The sequence below is a fragment of the Amphiura filiformis genome, chromosome 3 (assembly GCF_039555335.1).
Source record: "Amphiura filiformis chromosome 3, Afil_fr2py, whole genome shotgun sequence".
Taxonomy (NCBI): Eukaryota; Metazoa; Echinodermata; class Ophiuroidea; order Amphilepidida; family Amphiuridae; genus Amphiura; species Amphiura filiformis.
Window position 1 is genome coordinate 7,513,541 of NC_092630.1, and position 24,340 is coordinate 7,537,880.

Genomic DNA, 24,340 nt, shown 5'->3' on the forward strand with positions numbered 1-24,340 from the left:
AGCTCTACTCTGCTGCTACAAATAAGAGTGGTATCATCGGCGTACCTCAGGTTAGTAATTCTTGTACCGCCAAACTTCACTCCACCTTCAAACCCCTCCAAAGCTGTTCTCATTATGTCTTCAGAGTAGATGTTAAATAGGTTTGGTGATAGCACCCAGCCCTGTCGTAAGCCTCTTCCAATCTTGAACCAATCTGTGTCTCCACTACTTGTTCTTACTGCCGATTCTTGGTCTTCATATAAGCAGCTGATCAGATCCACAAGATGACTTGGGAAACCCTTCTTTTTCATAGTTTCCCACATCTGAGGGTGGCTAACACAGTCAAAAGCTTTACTGTAATCTATGAAGCACATGTAAAGAGGAAGTCTATGCTCTCTGCATTTCTCAATCACATTCCTGATATTGACAATTTGGTCCCTAGTACCCCTTCCTTCACGAAATCCTGCCTGCTCATCAGCTATTTCTTGCTCCATTTTGTACTTCATTCTCTTGATGATGATCTTCAGAAGCACTTTACTTGCATGACAAATCAGGCTGATGGTCCGGTGATTGGCACACTCTTTCAAATTTCCCTTCTTTGGCAGTGGAATAAATACTGCCCTGCACCAGTCTCTCGGCCATTTCTTCTTTTTCCAGATGATACCACATAGACGCCACATTAGGTCTATCCTTCTTTCCCAGTTGCCTTCCACAACTCAGAAGCTACATTATCAATGCCAGGTGACTTAGCATTTTTCATTTGTTCCATGGCAAGCTCAACTTCAGATCTCAATGGTGGAGGTTCTTCCTCACTCGTTTCACACTGTACATACGCCTTGTCATCTTGTGCCTCAAACAGCTGGAGTAGTAATAGGGCCTTCCAGGACCATTTCAAGGTCACACGAGCTAGGTCAAAGGTCAAAGGTCACTTCCGGGTCATGGGGCACGAGTTCAACCGGAAGTGGTCATACCGCCATTTTGAAAAGGTCAACCGGAAGTGCCGCCATTTTGAAAGGTCAACCGGAAATACCGCCATTTTGAAAAATTTCAAAATCAAAATATCGAAAAAAAAAAAAAAAAAATTAGAAAAAAAATTTTGAAAAAAAAAAAAATAAAATTTTGAAAAAAAATTTTGAAAAAAAAAATAAATAAAATTTTGAAAAAAAATTTCAAAAAAAAAAATTTCAAAAAAATTTTCGAAAAAAAAACATTTTAAAAAAAAAAATTCAAACAATAATTTAAAAAATTAAACAAAAAAAATTTTGAAAAAAAAAAAAAAAAAAAAAAAAATTTTGAAAATATTTTGAAAAAAAGAATCATGAGGACGCGGCTAATTGCCAGATGGATATGAATGAGCGAATGTAAATAAAATACCGGCAATTTGAACCGAGAAGTTGATTTTTTACCAGCGTTCATATTTATAGGGACGTATTTATGGATGTTAATATTTAGGGACGGTGATATGAGTCGATGAGCATTGAAATGAGCGAATGACCCTTGAAATGAGCAAATGAGCATTGAAATGAGCAAATGAGCAGGAAAATGAGCAAATGAGCATCGAAATGAGCAAATGAGCAGCAGCAGCGAAATGAGCAAAGAGCAGTAGAATGAGCAAATGAGCAGTGGAATGAGCAAATGAGCAGCGAAATGAGTCACTATGAGCAGGTTGATAAAATGATGCAGTTTCAATGAGCATTTGCGAAATGAGCAAATGAGCAGTCGACGATGTTCAATTGAGCAGCGCTCAAAACATGGAAATGAGTCAATGAGCACGTAAAATGAAATAAACGTTTCGATTCTATCTTTTTAAATTTTGAGGAGACTTCCAGAAAAGATGCACGGTCGAAGAGCAGCGCTTTAGTCGGATCGCTTCCTCGACCCTCTTCGGTCCTGATGATTCCGAAAAGCGCGGCGAATCAGGATCGATGTTTAGATAGCGTTATTTTTACCGCCTAATGCCACGTCCATGAGAATGGCTTATCGGGCCCGTCTTCTCTTGAGATGATCACGATATCCTGATGAGTTTACGTCAATTTCAAATGGCTGCAGACTATGTGCTGAAAAAAGGCCAATGTCAAAAAAAATCGCGTTTAACGGCCCATGCGGTTTTTTGACATACGGCCATTTCTTCAGCCAAACTGCAGCCATTTGAAATTGACGTACTCATCAGGATATTTTGGGCCCGATCTCGCGGAGAAGACCCGATAAAGGCATTCTCGTCAGGCATTATCCTCCAAAATCCGTCGCTAAACATCGATCTCAATTACCGCGCTTCCCGCCAAATCATCCGGCTCGAAATTTCGAGTTCGGAATCGTCCGTCTCAAAGCGTTCCTCCTCTTCGCCGTGCATCGTTTTCAAGTTCTCCTCAAAATTTAAAAGATAGAATCTTACGCTTGTTTATTTCCATTTTACGTGCTCATTGACTTTTCCATGCTCATTTTCCTGCTCATTTGCACATTTCGCTCTCGATTTGCTCATTTCGCTGCTCATTGCAAAACTGCAGGCATTTGCTCATTTCCTTGCTCATTTGCTCATTTCGCTGCTCATTTGCTCATTCCACTGCTCATTTGCTCATTTCCTGCTCATTTGCTCATTTCCTGCTCATTTCGCTGCTCATTTGTTCATTTCCGTGCTCATTTGCTCCTTTTCCGGCTCATTTGCTCATTTCAATGCTCATTTGCTCATTTCAATGCTCATTCGCTCATTTCAATGCTCATCGACTCATCAAAGGGCCTAAATATTAACATCCATAAATACGTCCCCGGATAAATATGAACGCTTTAAAAAGGTCAACTTCTCGGTTCAAATTGCAGGTATTTTATTTACATTCGCCATTCATATCCATCTGGCAATTAGCATGAGCTCATCCTCATGATTCTTTTTTTCAAAATATTTTCAAAATTTTTTTTTTTTTTTTTCAAATTTTTTTTTTTTAGCTTTTTTTTTCATTATAATTTTTTTTTTTTTTTTTTTTTTTTTTGTAAATGTTACATAATTTTTTTTATTTTTTTTTTTTATTTTTTTTTTTTTATTTTTTTTTTTTTTCAAAATTTTTTTTTCAAATTTTTTTTTCGAAATTTTTTTTCAAAATTTTTTTTCAAATTTTTGTTTGAAATTTTTTTTTCGAAATTTTGATTTTGAAATTTTTCAAAATGGCGGTATTTCCGGTTGACCTTTCAAAATGGCGGCACTTCCGGTTGACCTTTTCAAAATGGCGGTATTTCCGGTTGACCTTTGACCACTTCCGGTTGAACTCGTGCCCCATGACCCGGAAGTGACCTTTGACCTTTGACCTAGCTCGTGTGACCTTGAAATGGTCCTGGAAGGCCCTATTACTACTAGCTGGGAACTATACTGAACCCATCGCCTTTTGATGTCTACACTTTCGGTAAGAGTGTTACCTCTCTCATCATTTATAACATCCATCCTGGGGGTCCACTTCTTGGTAAGTTCTTTGGCAATACCAAAAGCTATTTTTGAGTCACCCTTACATCTTTCCATTTCCACACATTTCCTTTCGATGTAGTTTCTTTTGTCCTCCTTAACACTTTTGGAGACCTCTTTGTTTAAGCGTGCCCATTCTTCCTTTCCTCCATCTGCCTTTGCTCTCTTCCTGTCATCAGCTAGGTTTAAGGTCTGCTGAGAGATCCACGGCTGTTTCCGTTTCATCTTTCTAGGGATGTACTTCTTTGCTGTGCTCTGGACTGCTTCTTTCATGTCTTCCCACAATTCATTTGGGGTCTGCTCCTCTTCATTAACTTTCAGTAACTCGTCAAACCTGTTCTTCACATCTACTGAATATTGAGTGGGAATGTTGTCAACATCATACCTGGTAGGTGGTGCATTGCCTCTAGCTCTCAGTTTTAGTTTTACTTTGGCTACAAGTAGCTGATGGTCACTACCACAGTCAGCGCCTGGTCGTGTCCTGACATTTTGGAGTGATGTTCTCCACCTCTTCCTGACCATGATGTAATCGATCTGGTTTCTTGTTCTATCTCCTGGGCTCATCCAAGTCCACAGTCTCCGTGGATGATGCTGAAATAAAGTGTTCCCAATGACTAGGTTATTAGCTTCACAAAATTCCTCCAGTCTGTCTCCACGTTCATTTCTGATCCCAAGTCCATATTGGCATATACACCCAGTTTTCTCCTTCATTTTGCCAATCTTAGCATTCCAATCCCCCAGTACGATGAGTAAGTCTCTTCTAGGTATACTATCCATAACTCCTTGTACCATCTCATAGAAGTCTGTCATCTCGCTCTCTGATTTCGTGCTATGCGCCCTTATGTTTTGTGCCTCAAATCAAGATGGCGACCTCCATGAGCAAATTTGGGCGACTTTACTGGGGCGGGTTTTGTGCTGCAAAACACACTTTCCATAACAATAAGGCAACTTTTTGTTCATCTGCAAAGGTATTTGACCAATGCATTCTACCGTAAATTGTAAAATGAAACTTTTAAGTGCGTAGTTTAGGTTCAAATGCGCTGATTTGACATGTTTGACACGGTAAGCTTACAGCACATGAATCAGGCAGTGATGATTGTAAAATAATATAAACTTAACTCCAGAATGTGTGTTACTTAGGGACCGTTCACAAACACTTGTTGGGGGGGGGGGCTGATGCAAAAAAAAGGGGGGGGGTCCTTAAAATTTTGACCCTCCTAAGCCTAAGGGGGGGGGGGCACCCTGAAAAAATGACCTCAAATTTTCTTGAGAAAATATGCTTTTCTATGGGATTGACCCATAATTTTCATGTCAAAGGGGGGCACTGAAATTTTTGAGATCTGTAAAGGGGGGCCCGAAAAATGTTTGCGATGATTTATTTTTGCATATCATGCTTATGGGTAATATAGGTACACTGTCTGTGTATGCCAGGCAAACCTTAATTTAAAACACATTTGCTAGTCAGCCAAATTCGCCTAGAACACAATACATATTTACATAGAAATTTAAAAGAACAGGTAGGTCAAGGAAACCTACATATATATGTTGTCTATACTTCACCAAATACCGGTATATGATTTTTTATGGTGATGAGACACTCGCACATGGAATTTTAGAGGAATTTTGACAGCAGTTCCACATAGAAAAGCTGCTATATCATCATGAGACTAAGATCGAGAAACACCACCGAAATGCTGTTTTGGTAGCTGAATCTTTTAGATGAAAGTCAATCTTTGACAAGATATAAAGTTTGCTACGGAAAGTGCTATGACAAAAAGGTTTTCAGTTTTGGCTTTCTTTACCCAATGGCTTTAATTTGATATATAAAATGATGCAGTTTGATGGCAAATTTGAATTCACCTGACATTATACCTAAAATAAGAAATAAGCTTTAAATTCTCATGGCTTTACACTGATAAAAATGTCTATGGAGAAAAAGTGGGTAACGGTATGAGGTTGTTCATACTGCTGCACCTCCTTTGGCAACACTCCTACTCCCATCCAATATCATCCTTAGGGGCTGTGCAATAATTATAAGGAGGGGGTATGGTGAAATTTCTGAACGGCCCGCCAAAAATTGCTCCCCCCCTCGCGGCCCGCCAAAAAATCTTTGCCCTCCCTTTATACATGCCAAATTTTTGGATCCCAATTTGCTAACCTTAAATGGTCTAGATACGTATATATGCTGCGAGGGCAGCGAGAAATATTTACGTACTGTTTTCCTAAGCCTTTTTGGAGTGTTTTATTTAAAAGGGGCCCCATGAATGTGTGCCAAAAATCGCTTCCCCCCACCCCCTCGGCTGGCCAAAAATTGCTTACCCTTCCTTTCTGCTTACAAAAATTTCTTACCCTCCACTTATACCCTCCCCCAGGTTCATGATTATTGCACAGTCCCTTAGTTTAACAAAAAAATATATAAGAAAACTGCATTTCATTACATTATATGTAACCTTTGAACTCACTCTACACAAATGTTTGTTTTTATTTCATTTTTTAGAAAGGGCTAATTGTTGGTGTTTATGAAAAGGAGAACCAGGAAGAGGGATTTGAACTCACTTCAGTTGGGGCTCAATTTGATCAGTCAAGTCAAGGCAAACTTGCTCAACTTCTCAATATGTAAGATTCTGTTTATTTGTGTCAATCTAGAATAGTGAAGTAGTGAGGGGGCAACTTTCAACATGGGGGGAGGGGGATTTGAAGGGAAGTGTCTGAAAATTTGGTCTTTAACTTTTCCGGGGCAAATGTTCACAGTCCACCCTCTTTTATCCAGCCATGATGGGACCAAAAATGGTCTGGATAAGTGAAAAATCCGGATAAATTACATGTAATTCTGCATTGACTGTCCCTAGTACTGAAATTGGAACAACAAAAGATTGTTTCAATATGGAGTAATAACACTAAAAGATGGCATTTGAGTGCTTTATGCAACATAGACATGTCATTCTAAGCATTTAGAGCATGGAATTAAAGAGTCAAATGATCAAAACCATGTTTTCCTGTGCCGATTTCACAGCCGGATAACAGAGAGATCTGTATAAAAGAGGTCCGGATAAGAGAGGTTGGACTGTATTAAGAAACAATAAGCATATTGAAACACAAAAATGCTGCTGTAAAATGACAACAATGCAGATGCAGTAGTGTTCTTGCAGTGCACTAACACAATTCGTCGGCGTTTTGCCGCCAGGGTTATCTTGCAGTCCTGGAATCTCAGCCACAAGGACCTTCTCCTGAAGTCTGACCTTCCCTTGCTCTCCAAACGCAGGGATTATGTTACTCTCTGTCACTTGTATAAGATCATCCATCATCTTTCATACTAACCCTTGAAACCCTCACCCCCGGCCTTCACTCCATAATCTGAACTTCCAAGCTATCGTTCCTCCTTTCCGTCATCTGACTGTGTGCCAAAACTCCTTCTATCCTTATGCTCCGACACTCTGGCACTACCTCCCTGAGGACATTATCCAATGTACAAGTCAGCCCTCCGTGCCCATCATGGCTAACCAGTTCCATTGTTTTGGTTTGGTTTGGTTTGGTTTTTTTCTGTGTTTTTGGTTTAAGTTTTCTTTTTCTTTTTGCTGTTGTGATGCTTCCGCCTCCTTTTAATTTATTGATTTTGCCATATTGGGCTGTCCCAGGCCTACAGGCAGAATGGTATAAATAAATAAAATGATTTTCTTACAACTTAAACTTAAAATTGATCAATATGTGATAATATTTTGTGTGTGTTATTTTGCAGTGCTGGACCAACAGTAAAGAAAGGCAAAACAAAACTATTGTATGGAGTACATGAGGTTTGTTAAAAAAATAAATTAAACAGTAATTCACACAACATTAAAATATACATGTAAATAAGTTCTAGTTTACACAGATGCTTGGTAGGAATTGTCATTGTTTTGATATGTAGATGTTGCACACCTACTCCCCATTCCAGAAAAATACAGCACTAATTTTTGGAATTAAAACATATTATCAAGGTCTGCCAAATGAAACTTATCTCAATCCTAATCATTTGTTTAGTACTAACTGGAGATGAAAGAAAAAGTTCACTATTTTACTAATTTCTTGGAAAAAAGAGCCAAAAACATGCATTTTTGGTATGTTTTCTGACAATCGAGTCACAAAAATCAAAGACTTGGAACAAGTCTAAGCACTCAAAATCTTGAGTTTTTGACAAAATTTTGCTCAAATTTCACCTTTTTTGTTACTATAATTAAATGATTGGTTATAAAAATGAAACATGACTTTTCACAGAATTAGAATACATAAACTGAAATTTGTCTTAGTACAAGTCTTTGTGCTTGATTGCGACAACTTACAAAAAACACCTTAAAAACACATGTTTTTGGCCCTTATTTCCAAAACTGACTAAAGGATTATGATTTAACTATGTTTCATTTGGCAAAACAGGATACTTTTTTTTAATTCCAAAAAATTAATGCTGTATTTTTATGGAATAGAGAGTAATGCACGTAAAATTGCAGTACCTTTAATAGCACCAATGTTTACCGAATTGTGATAACATTAAAAGCATGGTCAGCATTTTGTTGGGAATCCCTTCTATTTTGGTGAACCCTTCCTTTCTACTCATAATGAATTGTATACTTTTTTTGTGTGTGACATGGCAGGCATTTGGTTGGTTGTGTGGCACATATGACAGTATTATAACACGCCTATTTCACATGATAATATCATCATACAAAATGTACAGATTATGCTTATACTAAAATCTTTTACATGATGTAAAGAGGTTTTTAATTAAAAACCACTGTGTGGTTTGTAAAAAATATTCCTATATGTTACAATGTATTGCTGTTCTATTCTGTTTGGAAATGAGGAAATGCATGGAATAATACATTTCTGAACCATTTGTGTATTTTTATAAACAGGATTATAACAGTGTCGCCGTAGTTGGGTTAGGCAAAGCTACTGCTGGTTACGATGAAGATGAGGAGGTCGATACAAAAAAAGAAAACATCCGGGCTGCGGTAGCAGCTGGAGTCAAACAGCTGAGAGAATCTGGTGTTAGAGATGTAGATGTGGATCCATGCTCAGATGCAGAAGGTAATGCTGATGAAAAGAAGCCAAGGGAAGACAAAAGGGGGGGGGGGCAGCTGCACCCCCTCTCTGTGAAGCCTTTGCTACTTCTTTCCCCCAGTGGGATGCTGGCCACCCTGATATTTAAGATTTGTTAACCTTTTTGTACTTTTTAGTCCATATTTGATCATTTTCATAAAACATTGCTCCCCTGTGGGGGTTTTGCCCCTGTGGGACGCTGGCCACCCTAATATTTAAGGATTTTTGGACCTTTTTTGTAACTTGTCCAGTTTTGATCATTTTCATCAAATATTGACCTCCTTCAAAGTTCCCTCCCTCCCCCCTCTGAAAAAGGTCTGGCTCTGCCACTGGTGCTGAAATAGGCGAAGATAGGGATGTTTCATATTAGATGAGGAGGTTGATAAGAAAAAGAGAATATCCATGAGCTGGAGCCAAGCAATAAAGAGAAGATGGTGTTGAAGATGTAGATGTCGATCTGTGCTCTATGCAAAAGGGAAGTGCTTAGACTACCACTACCTGTAGTTGGCGAGGTCAGTGCAAATTTCATTGGGCGCAGCTTCAAAAACCATGATTGCTCACTCGCGGCATTGCATGCAATGGTTGAAAGATGTGGCGTAGATGCATGGGCAAAATGGGCAATTCTTATTAAGCTATTCCAGTTGAAACCCATAAACCCCCTGTGGAAGCCTTGATTTTAATCTCCCACACAGGGAGTATGAATTTCAAATGGGGTTACCTGACTGGGAGACCATTTGAAATCTACACTCCCTGTGTTGGAGATACAGGTCATGTCTTTTATAGGTGGGTGTATGAATTTCAGATGGAATAGCCCAATCAAAGCTGACTTAAGGGGTACTACACCCTCGATAAATTTGTGTCTATTTTTGCATTTTTCTCAAAAACTAATAACACAGTGGTAACAAAAGTTATGTATATTATAGGGACAAGGAATCCAATTACTACACCCAAGACATGTGGTTTAAATAATTTGTTATTTATGACCAGAAATGAGGTACCACTAGGATGTACCTCGTTTCCTATCATATATACTGAACCGCTTGTCTTGAGTCACTGAAATTTCAGTGTAGTAATTGGATTCCTTGCCCCAATAATATATACATAACTTTTGTTACCAGTGTGTAATTATTTTTTGAGAAAAATGCAAAAATAGTCACAAATTTACCACATGGGTGTAGTACCCCCTTAACTACTAGTGATTCAATTGCTGATATGCTAGTGACAAGGAGTGTGACCACAACAGTCTGAAAGAAAGATATTATTACTATACCTCATAAATATTTATTAGGTATAATCCAGACATCTTATTGGTTAATAACGCTAGCGCCCGAGTACAGTATTTTGACTACTTCCCCACGCCTGTGCAATTACGCTTAACGCGTGAAGTAGTAAAACTTCCGCACCCTACTACCACACTGTGTCTCGACCCAGCATCATCACCGTTCCTTCAGGCGTAGCATTATGCTACACAACGGCGATTCTGCAGATGCGTTTATCGTGAAAATGGTGTCTGCTGCAGATATTTTGCCGAGATTACCGATGGATAATAACACACGAATTTGAAACAAAATGTTATTTATGGAAAGTTAAAAAGAAAATCTGAATAATATATATTTGACTACTTCCCTCCGCTGATGCGTCGGGAAGTAGTCAAATCATCCAACACCTCGCGACAAATAGTTTTGACTACTTCCCCTCAAAACATGTTGTATTTGTATACTCCTGTGTGATTACAGCTCGATGAATGTCTACATTTTTTTTCTATACAGCTGCTGCTGAGGGTGCCACTCTAGCTTTGTATTCATATGATGAACTCAAGGAGCAGAATAAGAGGAAGAAGTTGGTCAATCTTAGTGTCCATGGCGGAAATGGCAGGTGAGCAGAGCTAGATTCCACCCCATCCAAGTTGAGGGTCCGAGTCTCGAGTCCCTGGTGTCCAGAGCCTGTGTTCGAGTCCCTGTTTCAATAAAAAATACTACACCTTCGCTACCAGGAAGAAATCTACCAGAATTGCCTTTTAAGCCTGTGTTTTGGAACAAAAAGGGTAACATTGCAAAAATACCAAAATTCACACACATTTTGGGCTAAAATAGTCTGAAATTGACAATTTTCCACTTGCTTCACGTCCAACTGGCCCAAAATATGCCCCCCCTAAATTGTAATGCTTTTGTCACCACTGTATTCAAGGTACTAAAATATTTTTCTCAAATTGTGATTATATATTTACAGGGATGAGGAATCGTGGCAAAGAGGGTTAACATTAGGAAATTGCCAAAATTTTGCCAGAACCTTGATGGAAATGCCAGCCAATTACCTGACTCCAACAAAGTTTGCTGAGATGACGGGACAAAAGTTACAGCCATTACAGAATGTTACTGTAACAGCACAGTAAGTGGTATCATGTTGATAGTGCAACATAATAGCATAGTAAATAACTTTTAATTGCTTTCTTTCTTCCATCCTGGGTGCGATGGTTTATTGTGGTTTGAATAGGGTGTGTGCTTAGCTGCAAGTCCCTGATTGTTGCCTAATGTTTATATATGTCTTGGGCCACAGTGGTCAGCAATTTATTGTCCTGTAAAGTTTGCTGGGGCTTGTGAGTTTATGCATGTGCATAGCGCACTATAAATCACTGCACCTTTTTGTTTTTAATGTGTGACAACATTTTAGAATCATTTGAATATGTTAGAAATGGTAAAACTATCCACAGAACCACACAAGGAAATGTAAAAACTCACCTTACTGGGTTTTCAAGGAATGCCTGTTCTTATCCCCAGGCAAACTAAGACTCTTGTTTACACACAGCCTAAAGTCGACTATAAAGGTGGTTTTTTTAAACTTCCGTGGTCGTGCCTGTGCGTATCGCGTACACGAGCGAAAACACAAAAGCAATAAACAATCACGCTGATTGGCTGATCAATGCACTTGACAACAAGCTGGCTGACCCATTGGTCTTCGGTCGCGGCGCGTAGTAGGCGACCTTGTCACTTCTACGCGATCGCAATTCACCAGCGCGCACCGGACCACGGAAGTTTTTAAAAACAACTTTAGTCAAATTTAAACTCAACTTTGTTTGTATGTAAACACGGTCGCCACATTCTGAACTTGACTTCTAATGTGGACCCGGAGAAACTTTTGTCAAATTCAAACTCGAATTTTGCAGTGTCAATGAACATGCAATTAAAAGACAACTTCATAATGGTTATTTGAAGCATTAGGAAGTGATGGCATAAAAGTCAAATTAACAATTTGTTTTGAAGTTGACTACATTGTAAACACCCCATCAACAAATAATTTATGCTAATCCTTAGTCGCAATCTGAATTCGATGTCGCAATTGAAGTTGACTTCTCTTGGTGTAAACAGGGTGTATGACTGGCAACTCATCTTATTAATTCCCACAAAATGCCTTTGCAAGAAGCAAGATTGATTCTCACACTGTTTTATCCCTATAGTGTATGAGTCCATGTATAGTTGTTTGTATGTGTTTATATTGTTATTTTATTATTGTATTTTTAAAGTATGATCTGTTTTTATTTTATTTTATCATTGCATTTTTAATTGTCTGTTTTTATTTTTATTTTTATAGTACGAAGCATTGGGCAACACAGAACAAAATGGAGGCATTCTTGAGTGTGGCCAAGGGATCTGATCAACTTCCAGTGTTTCTAGAAATAAAGTACAGCGGTGGAGAATCTGAGAATGAACCATTGGTGTTAGTAGGGAAAGGAGTTACATTTGATAGGTAAATGCAATATTATTTTCAGATAAACAATAATTGTATTTTTTATTTGAACTAAATGACACCCAAATCAGGTTCAAGTCACCAAGGTCAAAAATGTTGAACCTGATTTGGGTGTCATTTAGTTTAAATATAAAATATTACTATTATGTAAATTGGATTCCATAAGAAATTCGCTTATCAAGTTACAGTTAATATGCACTGAAAAGTACTGAAAGTATCACATACCGTATTCATTCCAATTAGCGCCCATGCCCCAAGAAGCGCCCACCCAGGGTATTTTCAATTTGCTCAAGGGTACCATTCATGTTCAAGTTACAGATAAAATGTCGATAAAATGTTGACTACAAGTCCTGCGTAAACTTGCAAAACATTTTCTGCTTCAGAAAAGCTATTAGAACATCTCAGTACCCTTTTCTAACATACGTAAATTTGTCTCTAATAAACGCCCCTTACGAAAAAATTAGGTAAACGAGGTAAAAAATTAGCGCCCACCCAAAATGACTGGGCACTTATTGGAATGAATACGGTACTTTAAATTGAGTTTTGCTGGGTGCATACCAAAGTAACTTAGATGTACATGAGTGCCACACAGTCATGAGGGAGTCGGGATCCTCTAGCCCAGAGGTTCTCATCTGGCAGCCTGCGGGCCATATCTGGCCCACCGACTAGTGTGGTTGGCCCTAGAACAGCTTTAATAAACACCTCAAAAGAAATAAGTCCCCCTCTGAACATGTCGTCATAACATTGTAAGGTTTCGTTTTGTACCAACAAAACTAACTTTGAAATAATCATATAAGTGTTTACTAAGTGCTGTGTGAAAATGAGAGATTTCCATGACTTCAGGGCTGAATGAGCCTAAATTGAAGACAAAAAGTGCCCTTTCCAAAAGTCACAAAGTAGGCTTTTGCTTGTTAACTGCAAGGCGTATTGGGACAAGGAATGGAACTGACCATCTTACAACTCACTGTGCTGAACTCTGCACCAAGGGGATTTGCATGGCTGAATGATCAAGAATCGATACACATTACAGTAAATGTTCACTTGGTGAGGATTTTAAACTGCACTCAAACACATGGGGTTTTCCATTAGTAACAAGCCATGAATCAACTTTTGTAACAAGCATAGGCCTACTTTGTGACTTTTGAAAAGGGCAGTTTTTGCCTTCAATTTAGGCTCATTCAGCCCTGAAGTCATGGAAATCTCTCATTTTCACACAGCACTTAGTAAACAGTCATATAATAATTTCAAAGTTAGTTTTGTTGGTACAAAATGAAACCTTACGATGTTATGACGACATGTTCAGAGGGGGACTTATTTCTTTTGAGGTGTTTATGTACAGAAAACATACCCAACCAAAGTGTATACACAAATCTTTGAAATGATTTTGCCACTCCATGGCCCGTGAGCAAATATAAACTAGCCTCAAAAAGAAACTTATAATTTTTCACAAAGTCATATCTTAAAATCCTCTCCATAAAAATGAACAAAAATTGCACTCAGGATTACTTCAACACTCTACTCTAAGCACATGTCAGTAACCAAGCAGTTGTCCAACTGACACAACAGCAAAATGCACTGACATGGAACACCTTCCTGGACCAAAATTCACAGCGCAATAGATTTCTTTTGTTGGGTTCCAATTATTCGCCTGTGAATGTGGTCCAGGAAGCTGTTCCGTGTCAGTGCATTTTATTGTTGTGTCAGTTGGACAACTGCTTGGTAACTGACATGTGTTTAGAGTAGAGTATTGAAGTTATCCTGTGTGTGTATTTTTTGTTCATGTACAGGCGCATAATTGGAACCCAGCCAAAGAAATCTGTTGGGATGTGAATTTTGGTCCAGGAAGGTGTTCCATGTCAGTACATTTTGCTGTTGTGTCAGTTGGACAACTGCTTGGTTACTGACATGTGTTTAGAATAGAGTATTGAAGTAATCCTGTGTGCATTTTTTGTTCATTTTTATAGAGAGGGTTTTAAGATATGACCTTGTGAAAAATTATAAGTTTCTTTTTGAGGCTAGTTTAGATGAGATTCCCTGCTCTAGCCTAATGGGCTATTCCATTTAAAATCCACCACCCCTGTGGAAGATTTTGGAAATATCTTCCACGGGGGAGTATGAATTTTAAATGGAATGTACACATTTGCAGCTCCATTTGAATTTCATACACCCTCTGAGAGAGATTCAACCTGAATCGTCCACAGAGGGAACATGGATTTCAAATGGAGCTGCAAATGTGTTCATTCCATTTGCAATTCATACTCCCCCTGTGGAAGATATTTCCAAAATCTTCCACAGGGGGAGTGTGGATTTTGAATGGAATAGCCTTATCTCTCTAGTCCTTATATTCACCCATTTATATAGCGGTGGTATATCCATCAAACCAGCATCTAACATGGACCTGATGAGAGGCGACATGGGCGGAGCCGCTAACGTAGCATCAGCAATGGTTGCCATAGCAACACTCAAGCTGCCAATCAATGTCATCGGACTGATTCCACTCTGTGAGAATTTGATCAATGGTCAGGCTAACAAACCGGGGGATGTAGTGAGAGCGATGAATGGAAAAACAATACAGGTATGTCTGTGATATAGTGTCGGAGAAGTGCAGGGTAAGCGTACATAGTGTTCTGTCCTCGCTAAGGCCGGGGTTCAAGCCCGTCGTTCTCAGACAACTTTATGTGTATTTGGATTCCAGTCCGTACTTGCTCTGACAGGTTTTTTCCTCCGGGTTCTCCGGTGTTGTCCTGCATCTAAAACCGGGCTTCTTCCCTGAGTATATTAATATACCTTGTCTCCTATATTGAATGTGACAATAAGATTGGAAAATGGCGCAAATGGTCTGAGTATCCAATAAGCACCAATAAATTCAAGCATCCAACCTTGTCTGTCAGAGAAGTGCCATGTAGATAGTTGATGGCTCAGCAGCAGAAGAACGTATCTCCAATAGCTGATATGATTGCATATAGAGCTTTTATAAGTGGCACAAAATCATATGTCCATTAGATGCTGTGCATCTGTGTAGAACTATGCAGCACACTGTGACTTTGAAGTTAAATCTGACCAAAATGTGAGACTACAACAGAGTTGTGTCTTTGTACTGCTGAGCTCTCCACAAATGCACATGATTAATGGATATACGTCTTTGTGCCACTGAGTCCTTGGCTATGTCTTTGATGTTGAACTTCACACTCATCAGATTCCCCAAAGGCATTCATCCTGCATCATTCATTGGAAGACATGACCACCAGGTAATCATCATACCAGGCTTTTTAACGCACCCTCGGTTTCATCTTGTTTTGTCAACTTTGCTTAGTTCTTCACCTTATTCTTCACCTGCACCTTTATGGCTCTGACGCTGCACCTGCACCAATCCCAGTATAGCTTCATCTAGCTGCAAAGGGATCACCACACTGAAGACACACAAATAGTAGATGGCTAATGCAGGCACATCTTTAAGGCAGCTTGTCAGCACTCAGTAAGAAGTTAAGGAATTGTGGTGTGCTATAAATCACACTCGGACAGGCGACTACAACTTGTAGTTGTAGTTGTTTCATACAACTCTTGCTGTGCTATTGTTGTTGTTTTTACTTTTGGGTTTTGTTGTTTAATAGCTCAAGTGAAAACATTGATTTATTTTTGTTACTTGTTTTGTCAACAGATAGATAACACTGATGCAGAGGGGAGGTTAATTTTAGCAGATGCTTTATGCTATGCTTGTGCGAAGTTACAGCCCAGGGCTGTGGTAGATCTAGCAACACTTACTGGTAAGTGGCATCTATGCCAAGATTGCTTGGGGCACTTTTCTTGCCATATTACTTTTTTTTTTAACCAGTGACAACTGCTCTTTGAGTTATAGGCATATACATTGTATATATGTTTCACAAGTGATAAAACACCGACCTCATCAGTTCCTCGTCGGCAAATATTAATCTTCCAAAATGAGAATTATAAACAAAAATAACAAAACTTTTCCAAAAGTCAGTAGTGGATCAATCATCAATGATTGAATAAAGTACAGTTTACAAAATCACTTTTGCAATCAATCGATCAATCAATCAATCAATCTGTCAATCAATCAATAAATTTGTCAATCAATAGATTGATGATCATTGATCAATCAACTAATCAATCAATCAACTGAAACTTTAACAAATTAGAACTCCCTGATTTGTGATGCCTTTATTGTAGCAATTATAATTTGAGTTTGTTTACACTTTTTCAGGTGCAGTGGATGTTGCATTAGGGTCAGGAGCAACAGGAATGTTTACAACATCAACCAATTTATGGCAAAATATGCAGAAAGTAAGTAAACACATTATTACCAAGTTTTTAAAATATCAAAATAGTTATTGAAAGTATTCAAATTATTTTTCTCATTTTGAACTCCCATATAAACATTTTGCAGTTACTTAACTTAAAATATTTTATTAAAAATAACAGTGTAAACTCATTCAAATTGACTTGAAAATTTGATGAAATTTGTTTTCTGTTCTTCTATTTTTACCAATTGTTATTACCAGTGACCTTTGACAGTAACCTTTGAACCCTGACCTTGTTTTACAGGCAGGAATCAGGACAGGGGATCGTGTATGGAGGATGCCGTTATATGAACACTATACCAAACAAATCAATGAAAGCCAGTTAGCAGATCTTAATAATATAGGAAAACATGGAAGGTAAATATTGGATTTTCATTTGTAAAGAGCGCAAAGCAAAAAATAAATGTGCCTGATCCATAGTTACATTTTAGAGGATCATTTAGGTGATAAATATCTTCTTTTTTTTTTCTTCTTTTTGCCTCACATTTATTTCCTAAAAACAGGATCTGTCTTGGATATATCTATATCTATCTATCCTAAATTTCTTCTACCATCCTGGTGTGGTTTTCAGTGGCCTCAAATAGAGACTGACCGATCAGGTCCTTATCTGAATCGGCCGATTGGCCGATCAATTATCTCTTTGATCTGCCGATTACCAGTTCCCCAATTGTAAACAATGGCTGCCATCACCGTGAGTAAGTATTACCACAATTATGTATGCTCTGAGCACAAAAAAACACACTCCCATATGCATTTAAAATACTGAATTTGACCATGATTATTATAAGCTCAATTTACCTTTTCCCCCTGATGTCCCAGTCCATCGAATCATTTGATCGCCCCATTTTAATATTGTGTTTACGTTCAAGTCAGTGTGAGTTTTGCACACGGCCCGTAGCTCTCTCCAATCTGACACGCACGTGTGTAACCCGGAAGTGTCGAGTTTTGCACGCGGCCCGTAGCTCTCTCCAATCTGACACGCTCGTGTGTAACCCGGAAGTAAGAACTACAATTGTAATGTGCATGCGGGGAATTACCTGATTATCTCAGCTGCGTGCCTGAATCACGGTATGATTTTATATATGTTTATCGCCTACAAAGCTTGTTCTTTTGCTAAATTTCGCTTGATTTAACTAGTCTAATTCAAAGAAATATACCAATAAATGAATACTTGTTAAGCTTCAACAATTACTTTCATGATTTGGGTGATCGGTGCATTTCATCGGCGGATGAAGGAAAAATCGGCCGATGCAGATCACTACCGATAAGCTAATAATCGGCCCGATATGGAAGCTACCGATCTGATCGGTCAGTCTCTAGCCTCAAAACTTAAATTAGACCCAAAAAAAAATGTACTCTGCATTGCCTTTTGCCTAACTCTATGGTTAATCCGATATGGAGACTAACATAGTGTACATTTAGTATTTATCTCTTTGTTCTCTTTTTTTGCAGGTCAGCGGGTGCCTGTACTGCTGCAGCATTTTTGAAGGAATTTGTAACATGTAAAGATTGGGCACATATGGATATAGCTGGTGTTATGGAGAACAAAGATGAGATTCCTTACTTAGGGAAAGGCATGTCTGGTAAGCAATCACAGAAATAGACACACTTAGAAATGTGTTATTCCAGTTGAAATCCATCAACTACTATGGAAGACATTACCTTAATATTCCACACAGGGAGTGTGAATTTCAAATGGGGCTTCCTGAATGGGTGACTCCAGTTGAAAGAGATTAAGGTCATGTCTTTCATAGGGGTATATGGATTTCAACTGGAATAGCCCAATATTTGGTTTCAATTATACTTTTCCTGTTGTTGTAAAACATCAGGAATATATGAACAAAGTCCACCATGAAGCTTGTCAAAATACCCTTTTACAGGGGTTGATTTAGAAAATAAAATCTACACATAAATGTGTACATCCATATCAAAACGATGTACTTGTCGGCTGCTACATGTTTCTCATTTCACATAATAGCTAGGAATAAATACCAGACTCATCTCAAGTGGATGTCACTTCCAATCATCCCCAAGTCACATGGTTAAGGAATGTTCTCTATTCCTAAACCATGTGACTTGGGGATAATTTGAAGTGACATCCACTTCAGACGAGGCTGGTATTCATTCCAAGCTATTATGTGAAATGAGACACATGTAGCAGCCGACAAGTGCATCGTTTTGATATACAGCCTGTCTCAAAAAAAATTGTGCAAGTGAAAAGCGCCTCTGTGACAATTAGAAAATACCGTTGTGACATAATGCTTACATCAACGTCAAGGGCATAGTCTTAGCTCTCAAATGCCGTTTAGTCTGTTCAATTTGCTTGTTTTAATCTTGAAATATGCTTACTTAACAACGAAAGGGTAAAATCACAATTGTGCCACTTTTACTAGGGAAGAGGGCTGTACATGTAAATCAATGATAACATCAAGTTTATCAAGAGTTCCTTTGTGAAATCAAAATAATGCATCAATTACACAACAATACATAATTGTTTTTAATGTTTTATCATGATAAAGGTATAATGGTTCTCTTTTTCCACTTACGACAAATTAAACAATAAATAAATATTTCACATTCTGCTGTAAAATTAAATACATCTGCATGTCAATGATTTTACCATGGTATACTGTTCTCATTTGTCATTCAAGACATGTAAAAAGACAAACAAATATTGCACACTTATAGGTTAATGAACTTTGACAAGTTCATGAAATTAGACAAATTAATGAAATTAGACAAAATAATGCATGCGCGCTGGTGTTGATGCGTCTAATGCGAAGGGGGAGTACATTAGACGCATAAACATCAGCTATCATTGATTTACATGTACCAGCTCTATTCCCTAGTAAAAGTGGCACAATTGTGATTTTACCCTTTCGTTGTTAACTAAACATATCTCGAGATTAAAAAGAGCAAATTGAACAGAACAAACAGTATTTGAGAGCTAAGACTGTGCCCTTGACGTTGATGTAAGCATTATATCACAACGGTATTTTCTAATTGCCAAAGAGGGCGCTTTTCACTTGCACAATTTTTTTTGAGACAGGCTGTAGATGTACACAAATGAGCTTTTTCCTAAAAACAGGCTGAAAATTACATACACAGCAGCAAATTAAGTTACATGCACAGCTGAAAACCTACATGCAATGAAAGAACTTCACAAGACAGTGTTCAATTATCCATTTTCTTTCATAAACTACACAAAACAAAAACGTCAGGAGCTGTATTATCTTTAAAAAGCTGTATACCTTACTTAAAAGGCTACACGATCTATTGTTGGTCGAAGCAGCCAAAAAAAATCGATTTTAATGATCAAAATCAATATACTTTAGTATTATTGAAAAATAACACTTTGATGTTTTGCAAAAGTTCATTCTACAAATCATATACTTTGAAAACTTGTTTGATTTTTTGTTGTGAATAAGTTATGTACGTTTTACAAAAGTGTTGTTGTTTCAGCCCTTTTTTCAACATAACTCAAGAACCACAGGACCTACAAGAGTATCTGTGATAATTGAATTCTTCTACACACTTGCTATGAAATGATCAATGCAATTTTTGCCAAAGCTCACTACCATTCGCAAGATGCTGTGAACTACCAAATCGCAACAGTTAATACTAAATTTGTAGCAGGAAACTAAAACAATATTTTTTTCTGTTATTTTACAGGTCGGCCAATGAGAACATTAGTGGAATTTGTGGCAGGAATGGCATCAAAGCAGTAAATCGTCCATGATGTGCATGTCACCAGTACTGGAATAATCATGTAGAATTTTTTAGCCCTTTCCTTACCCTCCTTATTAATAATTATTTTGTGAGCCTATAGAGGTCCTGCATGTAATGTGTATAGTTACCCGTAATCATGACCGAATGCTCAGATCTGTTTAACAGAAGCATACCGGTATCTCTTAACATACGCACCAGTTTATTCCACAAAACATATAATTTTGCACCATAGGTTGATCCCAATAGTTTTTTGAATAGACTGTCTGCATACTGGGACACTAGTTCAAATCCTTTTTTGAAGTCAAAAAAGAAAAGCATGCAGGGCCTCTATGAATTGGACTGTATTTATGTAATTTAAGGTGTAATTGTTGTGCCACCAATACTACCGTATTTCGTCAAATAGTTGCCCCCCCCTCAAATAAATGCCCCCCACCACTTTTTTCAACCAAGATGTTTCAAAAATGCTGATATTTCCATGCTATCTTGTGTAGTAAGCTTACCAAGTTGCGCACATGGTCAATAATAGTGTCAATAATTGGCGAAAATCTGGATCAGAAACCCGGAAGTGAGCCAGAAGTCAGTTTTTTTAGTTCATAGTTCGTCATTTTAGCGTGTGTTTTTAGTTTACCTAATGATGTTAACGGGAATTATCGTTCTAAAATCGACCTTGAATAAACGCCCCCCCTTGTGGAAATGTAACGCCCGGGCGTTTATTTGACTAAATACGGTATGTTACGATCATGTTGATGTCGTGTTACGCTTTGTCAATTATGGACAGATACATTTAAAGGTACTATCATTGAAAAGTCATTAAAATTGTCATTAGGTATTATTATGAAAAATATTGGTAAACGGAAGAAACCAACAGTGTTGAACTCCTGCAACATTGCCTAAAATGGGACCTTCTACCCTTATTAGGTCATATGTTCGATCTTATCATTTGTAGGGTATTATTACACACCTAAAAATTTAAAATTTGAATGATTTTTTTAAATTTTCCGATTTACCAAATTACTGATGGCGTCTTTAACTTGCTTATGCTCCAAAATTCCTAGTGTCACCTTGGAGGCATGTAAACATATTCAAATCTGGCTATGAAAAAAGGTGATATAATTGCCCCTGCTGACCCCCTACTGAAATTGGTAGAGCTGTCAAAAGGGTGTTAAAACTTAAAATGTGACCATAAGTTATGATGGTACATAAAGCGGAATTTATACTCCATCTCTAGCCAACGCTTTTTGTTGCTTTGGGGGAAAGCATGCTACCTCATTGGTCAAATACCAATCTTTCATCGCTCAGCGATGGAGTATAAGTGCAGCTTAAGATTCGCTGTCGTAGTGCACATTAGTAACCATTGGTTACTGCTCCAAGCCTGGGCTCATACACCTGTTCTGAATTTTGATATGCCATAGGCTTTGTGTTGTGATCATTTCGATCAGTGGTTCGTAACAAAGAAAGCGTGATCCAGTTGATCTAGCAATGGTCATATTCTAACTTGCACTACGACAGCGAATTTTACCATCAGTATGTGTATATTATCATTGAGGTGTGCCCATTGCGAGTTGGGGTGATGTTTGCCAAAGGGGGTAATTAGTAATTGGGCAATTTGTGGCTTGGTTGTATCACCTTTTTCATAACAAAATCCATCCCAATTGGTAAAATGGATTTTGTGTATATATGTGACACGATCTGGTCCATGGGGGCCAAAGGCGGCAAATTTGAAACTGAGATAAAGCTTCATATCTTGAGAAACAAGTATGCTAGACGTTTGGTGTTTTCAGTAAATGACAGCCTATTGTTTGTATAATATAATAATTACAGTAACTCAATTTTCAAAAATGCCTCCTTTGGCCCCCATGGACCAGATCGTGTCACATATTTTATATTATAGTGGGGGCAAACTTAATTTAATTGTAAAATGTGCCAAATATAAACTGAGCTCAAAAAGAAACTTAGAATTTTTTACAACTTGTGAATCACAAGGTCATATCTTAAAATACTGTCAATCAAAATGAACCAAAATTACACACAGGATTACCTTAATACTCTACTCAAAACACATGTCAGTAACCAAGCAGTTGTCCAACTGACACAACAGCAAAATGCACTGTCATGGGACAGCTTCCTGGACTTCCTTCACTTTCACAGCCCAACATTTGGCACCCAGGACAAAAAATCTGTGAGAATGCACACAAGATCCTTGCACAGATGATAAAAAGGTGCTGCTTTCTGCTTTTCATACACTTTTTTCATGAAACAGGGCTGGGCTGTGAATGTGGTCCAGGAAGCTGTCCCATTTGCTGTTGTGTCAGTGGATAACTGCTTGGTTACTGACATGTGTTAAGAGTAGAGTATTGAAGTAAATCTGTGTAATTTTGGTTCAATTTGATGGACAGGATTTCAAGATATGACCTTGTGAAAAATTATAAGTTTCTTTTTGAGCTCAGTTTACATGTATGAAATATTGAATACTGTAGTTGTGAGCTGTAATGGCAGGCAACATACTGGGCTCTTCCAATTGAAATCTTTACCCCCTATGGAAGACATGACCTTAATCTCCCACACAGGGGTGTGAATTTAAAATGGGGTTACCTGAATGGGTGACTCCATTTGAAACCTACACCAGTGTGAGAAATTAATGTCATGTCTTCCATAGGGGTGTATGGATTCAACTAGGAATACTCTTTCAAGATAGGAGTTCTAATCAAAAAGATTACACCCTGCCATGTTTGCGTGGCGACAGTGTCGCTCATGGAGGAGGGGGACATAGTGTACCTACTGATTATTCTGCGATACACCCAGAATTTCTATTAAAAAATTATGTGTGCTTGTACGAGTTCCATATGTTGTGCAGATAATGCCGAGTGCTATGCGCTCAATACAAACCTCTGTAACACTCAACTCAATCAATAAATACCAGACATACACTATTTTGGCTTCCATATTTGATATCCAATAATTTGGATGTACTGCAGAATATCATATGGGGTTATTCAGTCTGGCTCAAAATTTGAAGTCCACATACAGTATTAGCAGTATACCACATATTGGTGATTAGGGACTATGCAGTAATGATGAGCGGGGGGTAAAATGGGAGGAGAGATTTGTTTGTAAGCCAAAAGGAAGGGAGGAAAGACATTTTTCAAAGGTCAAAAGGGGCTCATATTATTGCACAGCTCCTTCCTTATTGCTGAAGTTTCTGCACATAGACAACTTAAATATGTGTATATCGAACTGAAAAACATTGCAACTTTGGTTTATGCTGGGAGTAGGGCAAACTGCTTCGATGGAAATACGTCTATTTGGCTCAAATTTACTGTTAGTGATTATTCAGCTTTACCTTCAAAGACAAGTTGCAACATAATAATTACTCATATTGAGGAGGGCATTTCCGAAAGGCTTTTGATACCATCCACAGAGGCAAAATGCTGAAAATCCTGAAAGCCTACGGGGTTCCTGAGAAGCTTGTTCAAGCCACTGGCAACATGTATGCAAAGACAAAAGCAAAAGTGATTTCACCTGATGGAGAAACAAACCTCTTGAAATACTGGCCGGGTACTGCAGGGTGACACTCTTGCTCCATATTTATTTGTAGTGGTACTGGATTATGCCCTGAGAACAGCAATAGAGGGTAAGGAAGAGGAACTTGGATTTCAACTAGAAAGAAGAAAAAGTAGGCGTGTTGGTCCAGAGGTTGTCACTGACTTCGATTTTGCCGATGACATAGCATTATTGTCAGAGGAAATAGATCAAGCTAGCAAGCTGCTCAGTCAGGTAGAAACATCAGTAGGAAAGGTCGGACTGAGAATGAATGCTGGCAAAACAAAGTTCATGGCATTTAACTACAGCAAAGGTCTCACAATCAAGACAAACAGTGGATCACAGATTGAGGAGGTCACAAATTTCAAGTACCTGGGGGCATGGATGCAGAGCTCAGAAAAGGATGTTAAAATCCGAAAAGCAGCAGCCTGGAGAGCTTGTAATGGGATGGCTAAGATCTGGAAGTCTCTCAACAAGGTTCAAGCAATGCCTATTTACAGCAAGAGTTGAA

At 38.2% G+C, this 24,340-nt stretch overlaps 1 protein-coding gene across 1 annotated transcript; it reads left to right on the top strand.

Annotated features, from left to right (window-relative positions):
- Positions 1-4,286: 4,286 nt before the first annotated feature.
- LOC140147943 (cytosol aminopeptidase-like) lies at positions 4,287-20,883 on the top strand. The gene is made up of 13 exons (XM_072169736.1): positions 4,287-4,392; positions 5,922-6,040; positions 7,161-7,215; positions 8,311-8,485; positions 10,267-10,372; positions 10,727-10,885; positions 12,086-12,241; positions 14,603-14,816; positions 15,900-16,005; positions 16,464-16,543; positions 16,805-16,917; positions 18,013-18,143; positions 20,233-20,883. Exons 1-13 carry the CDS (start codon positions 4,288-4,290, stop codon positions 20,286-20,288), a joined length of 1,575 nt encoding a protein of 524 aa, XP_072025837.1. The 5' UTR covers position 4,287; the 3' UTR covers positions 20,289-20,883.
- Positions 20,884-24,340: the final 3,457 nt, after the last annotated feature.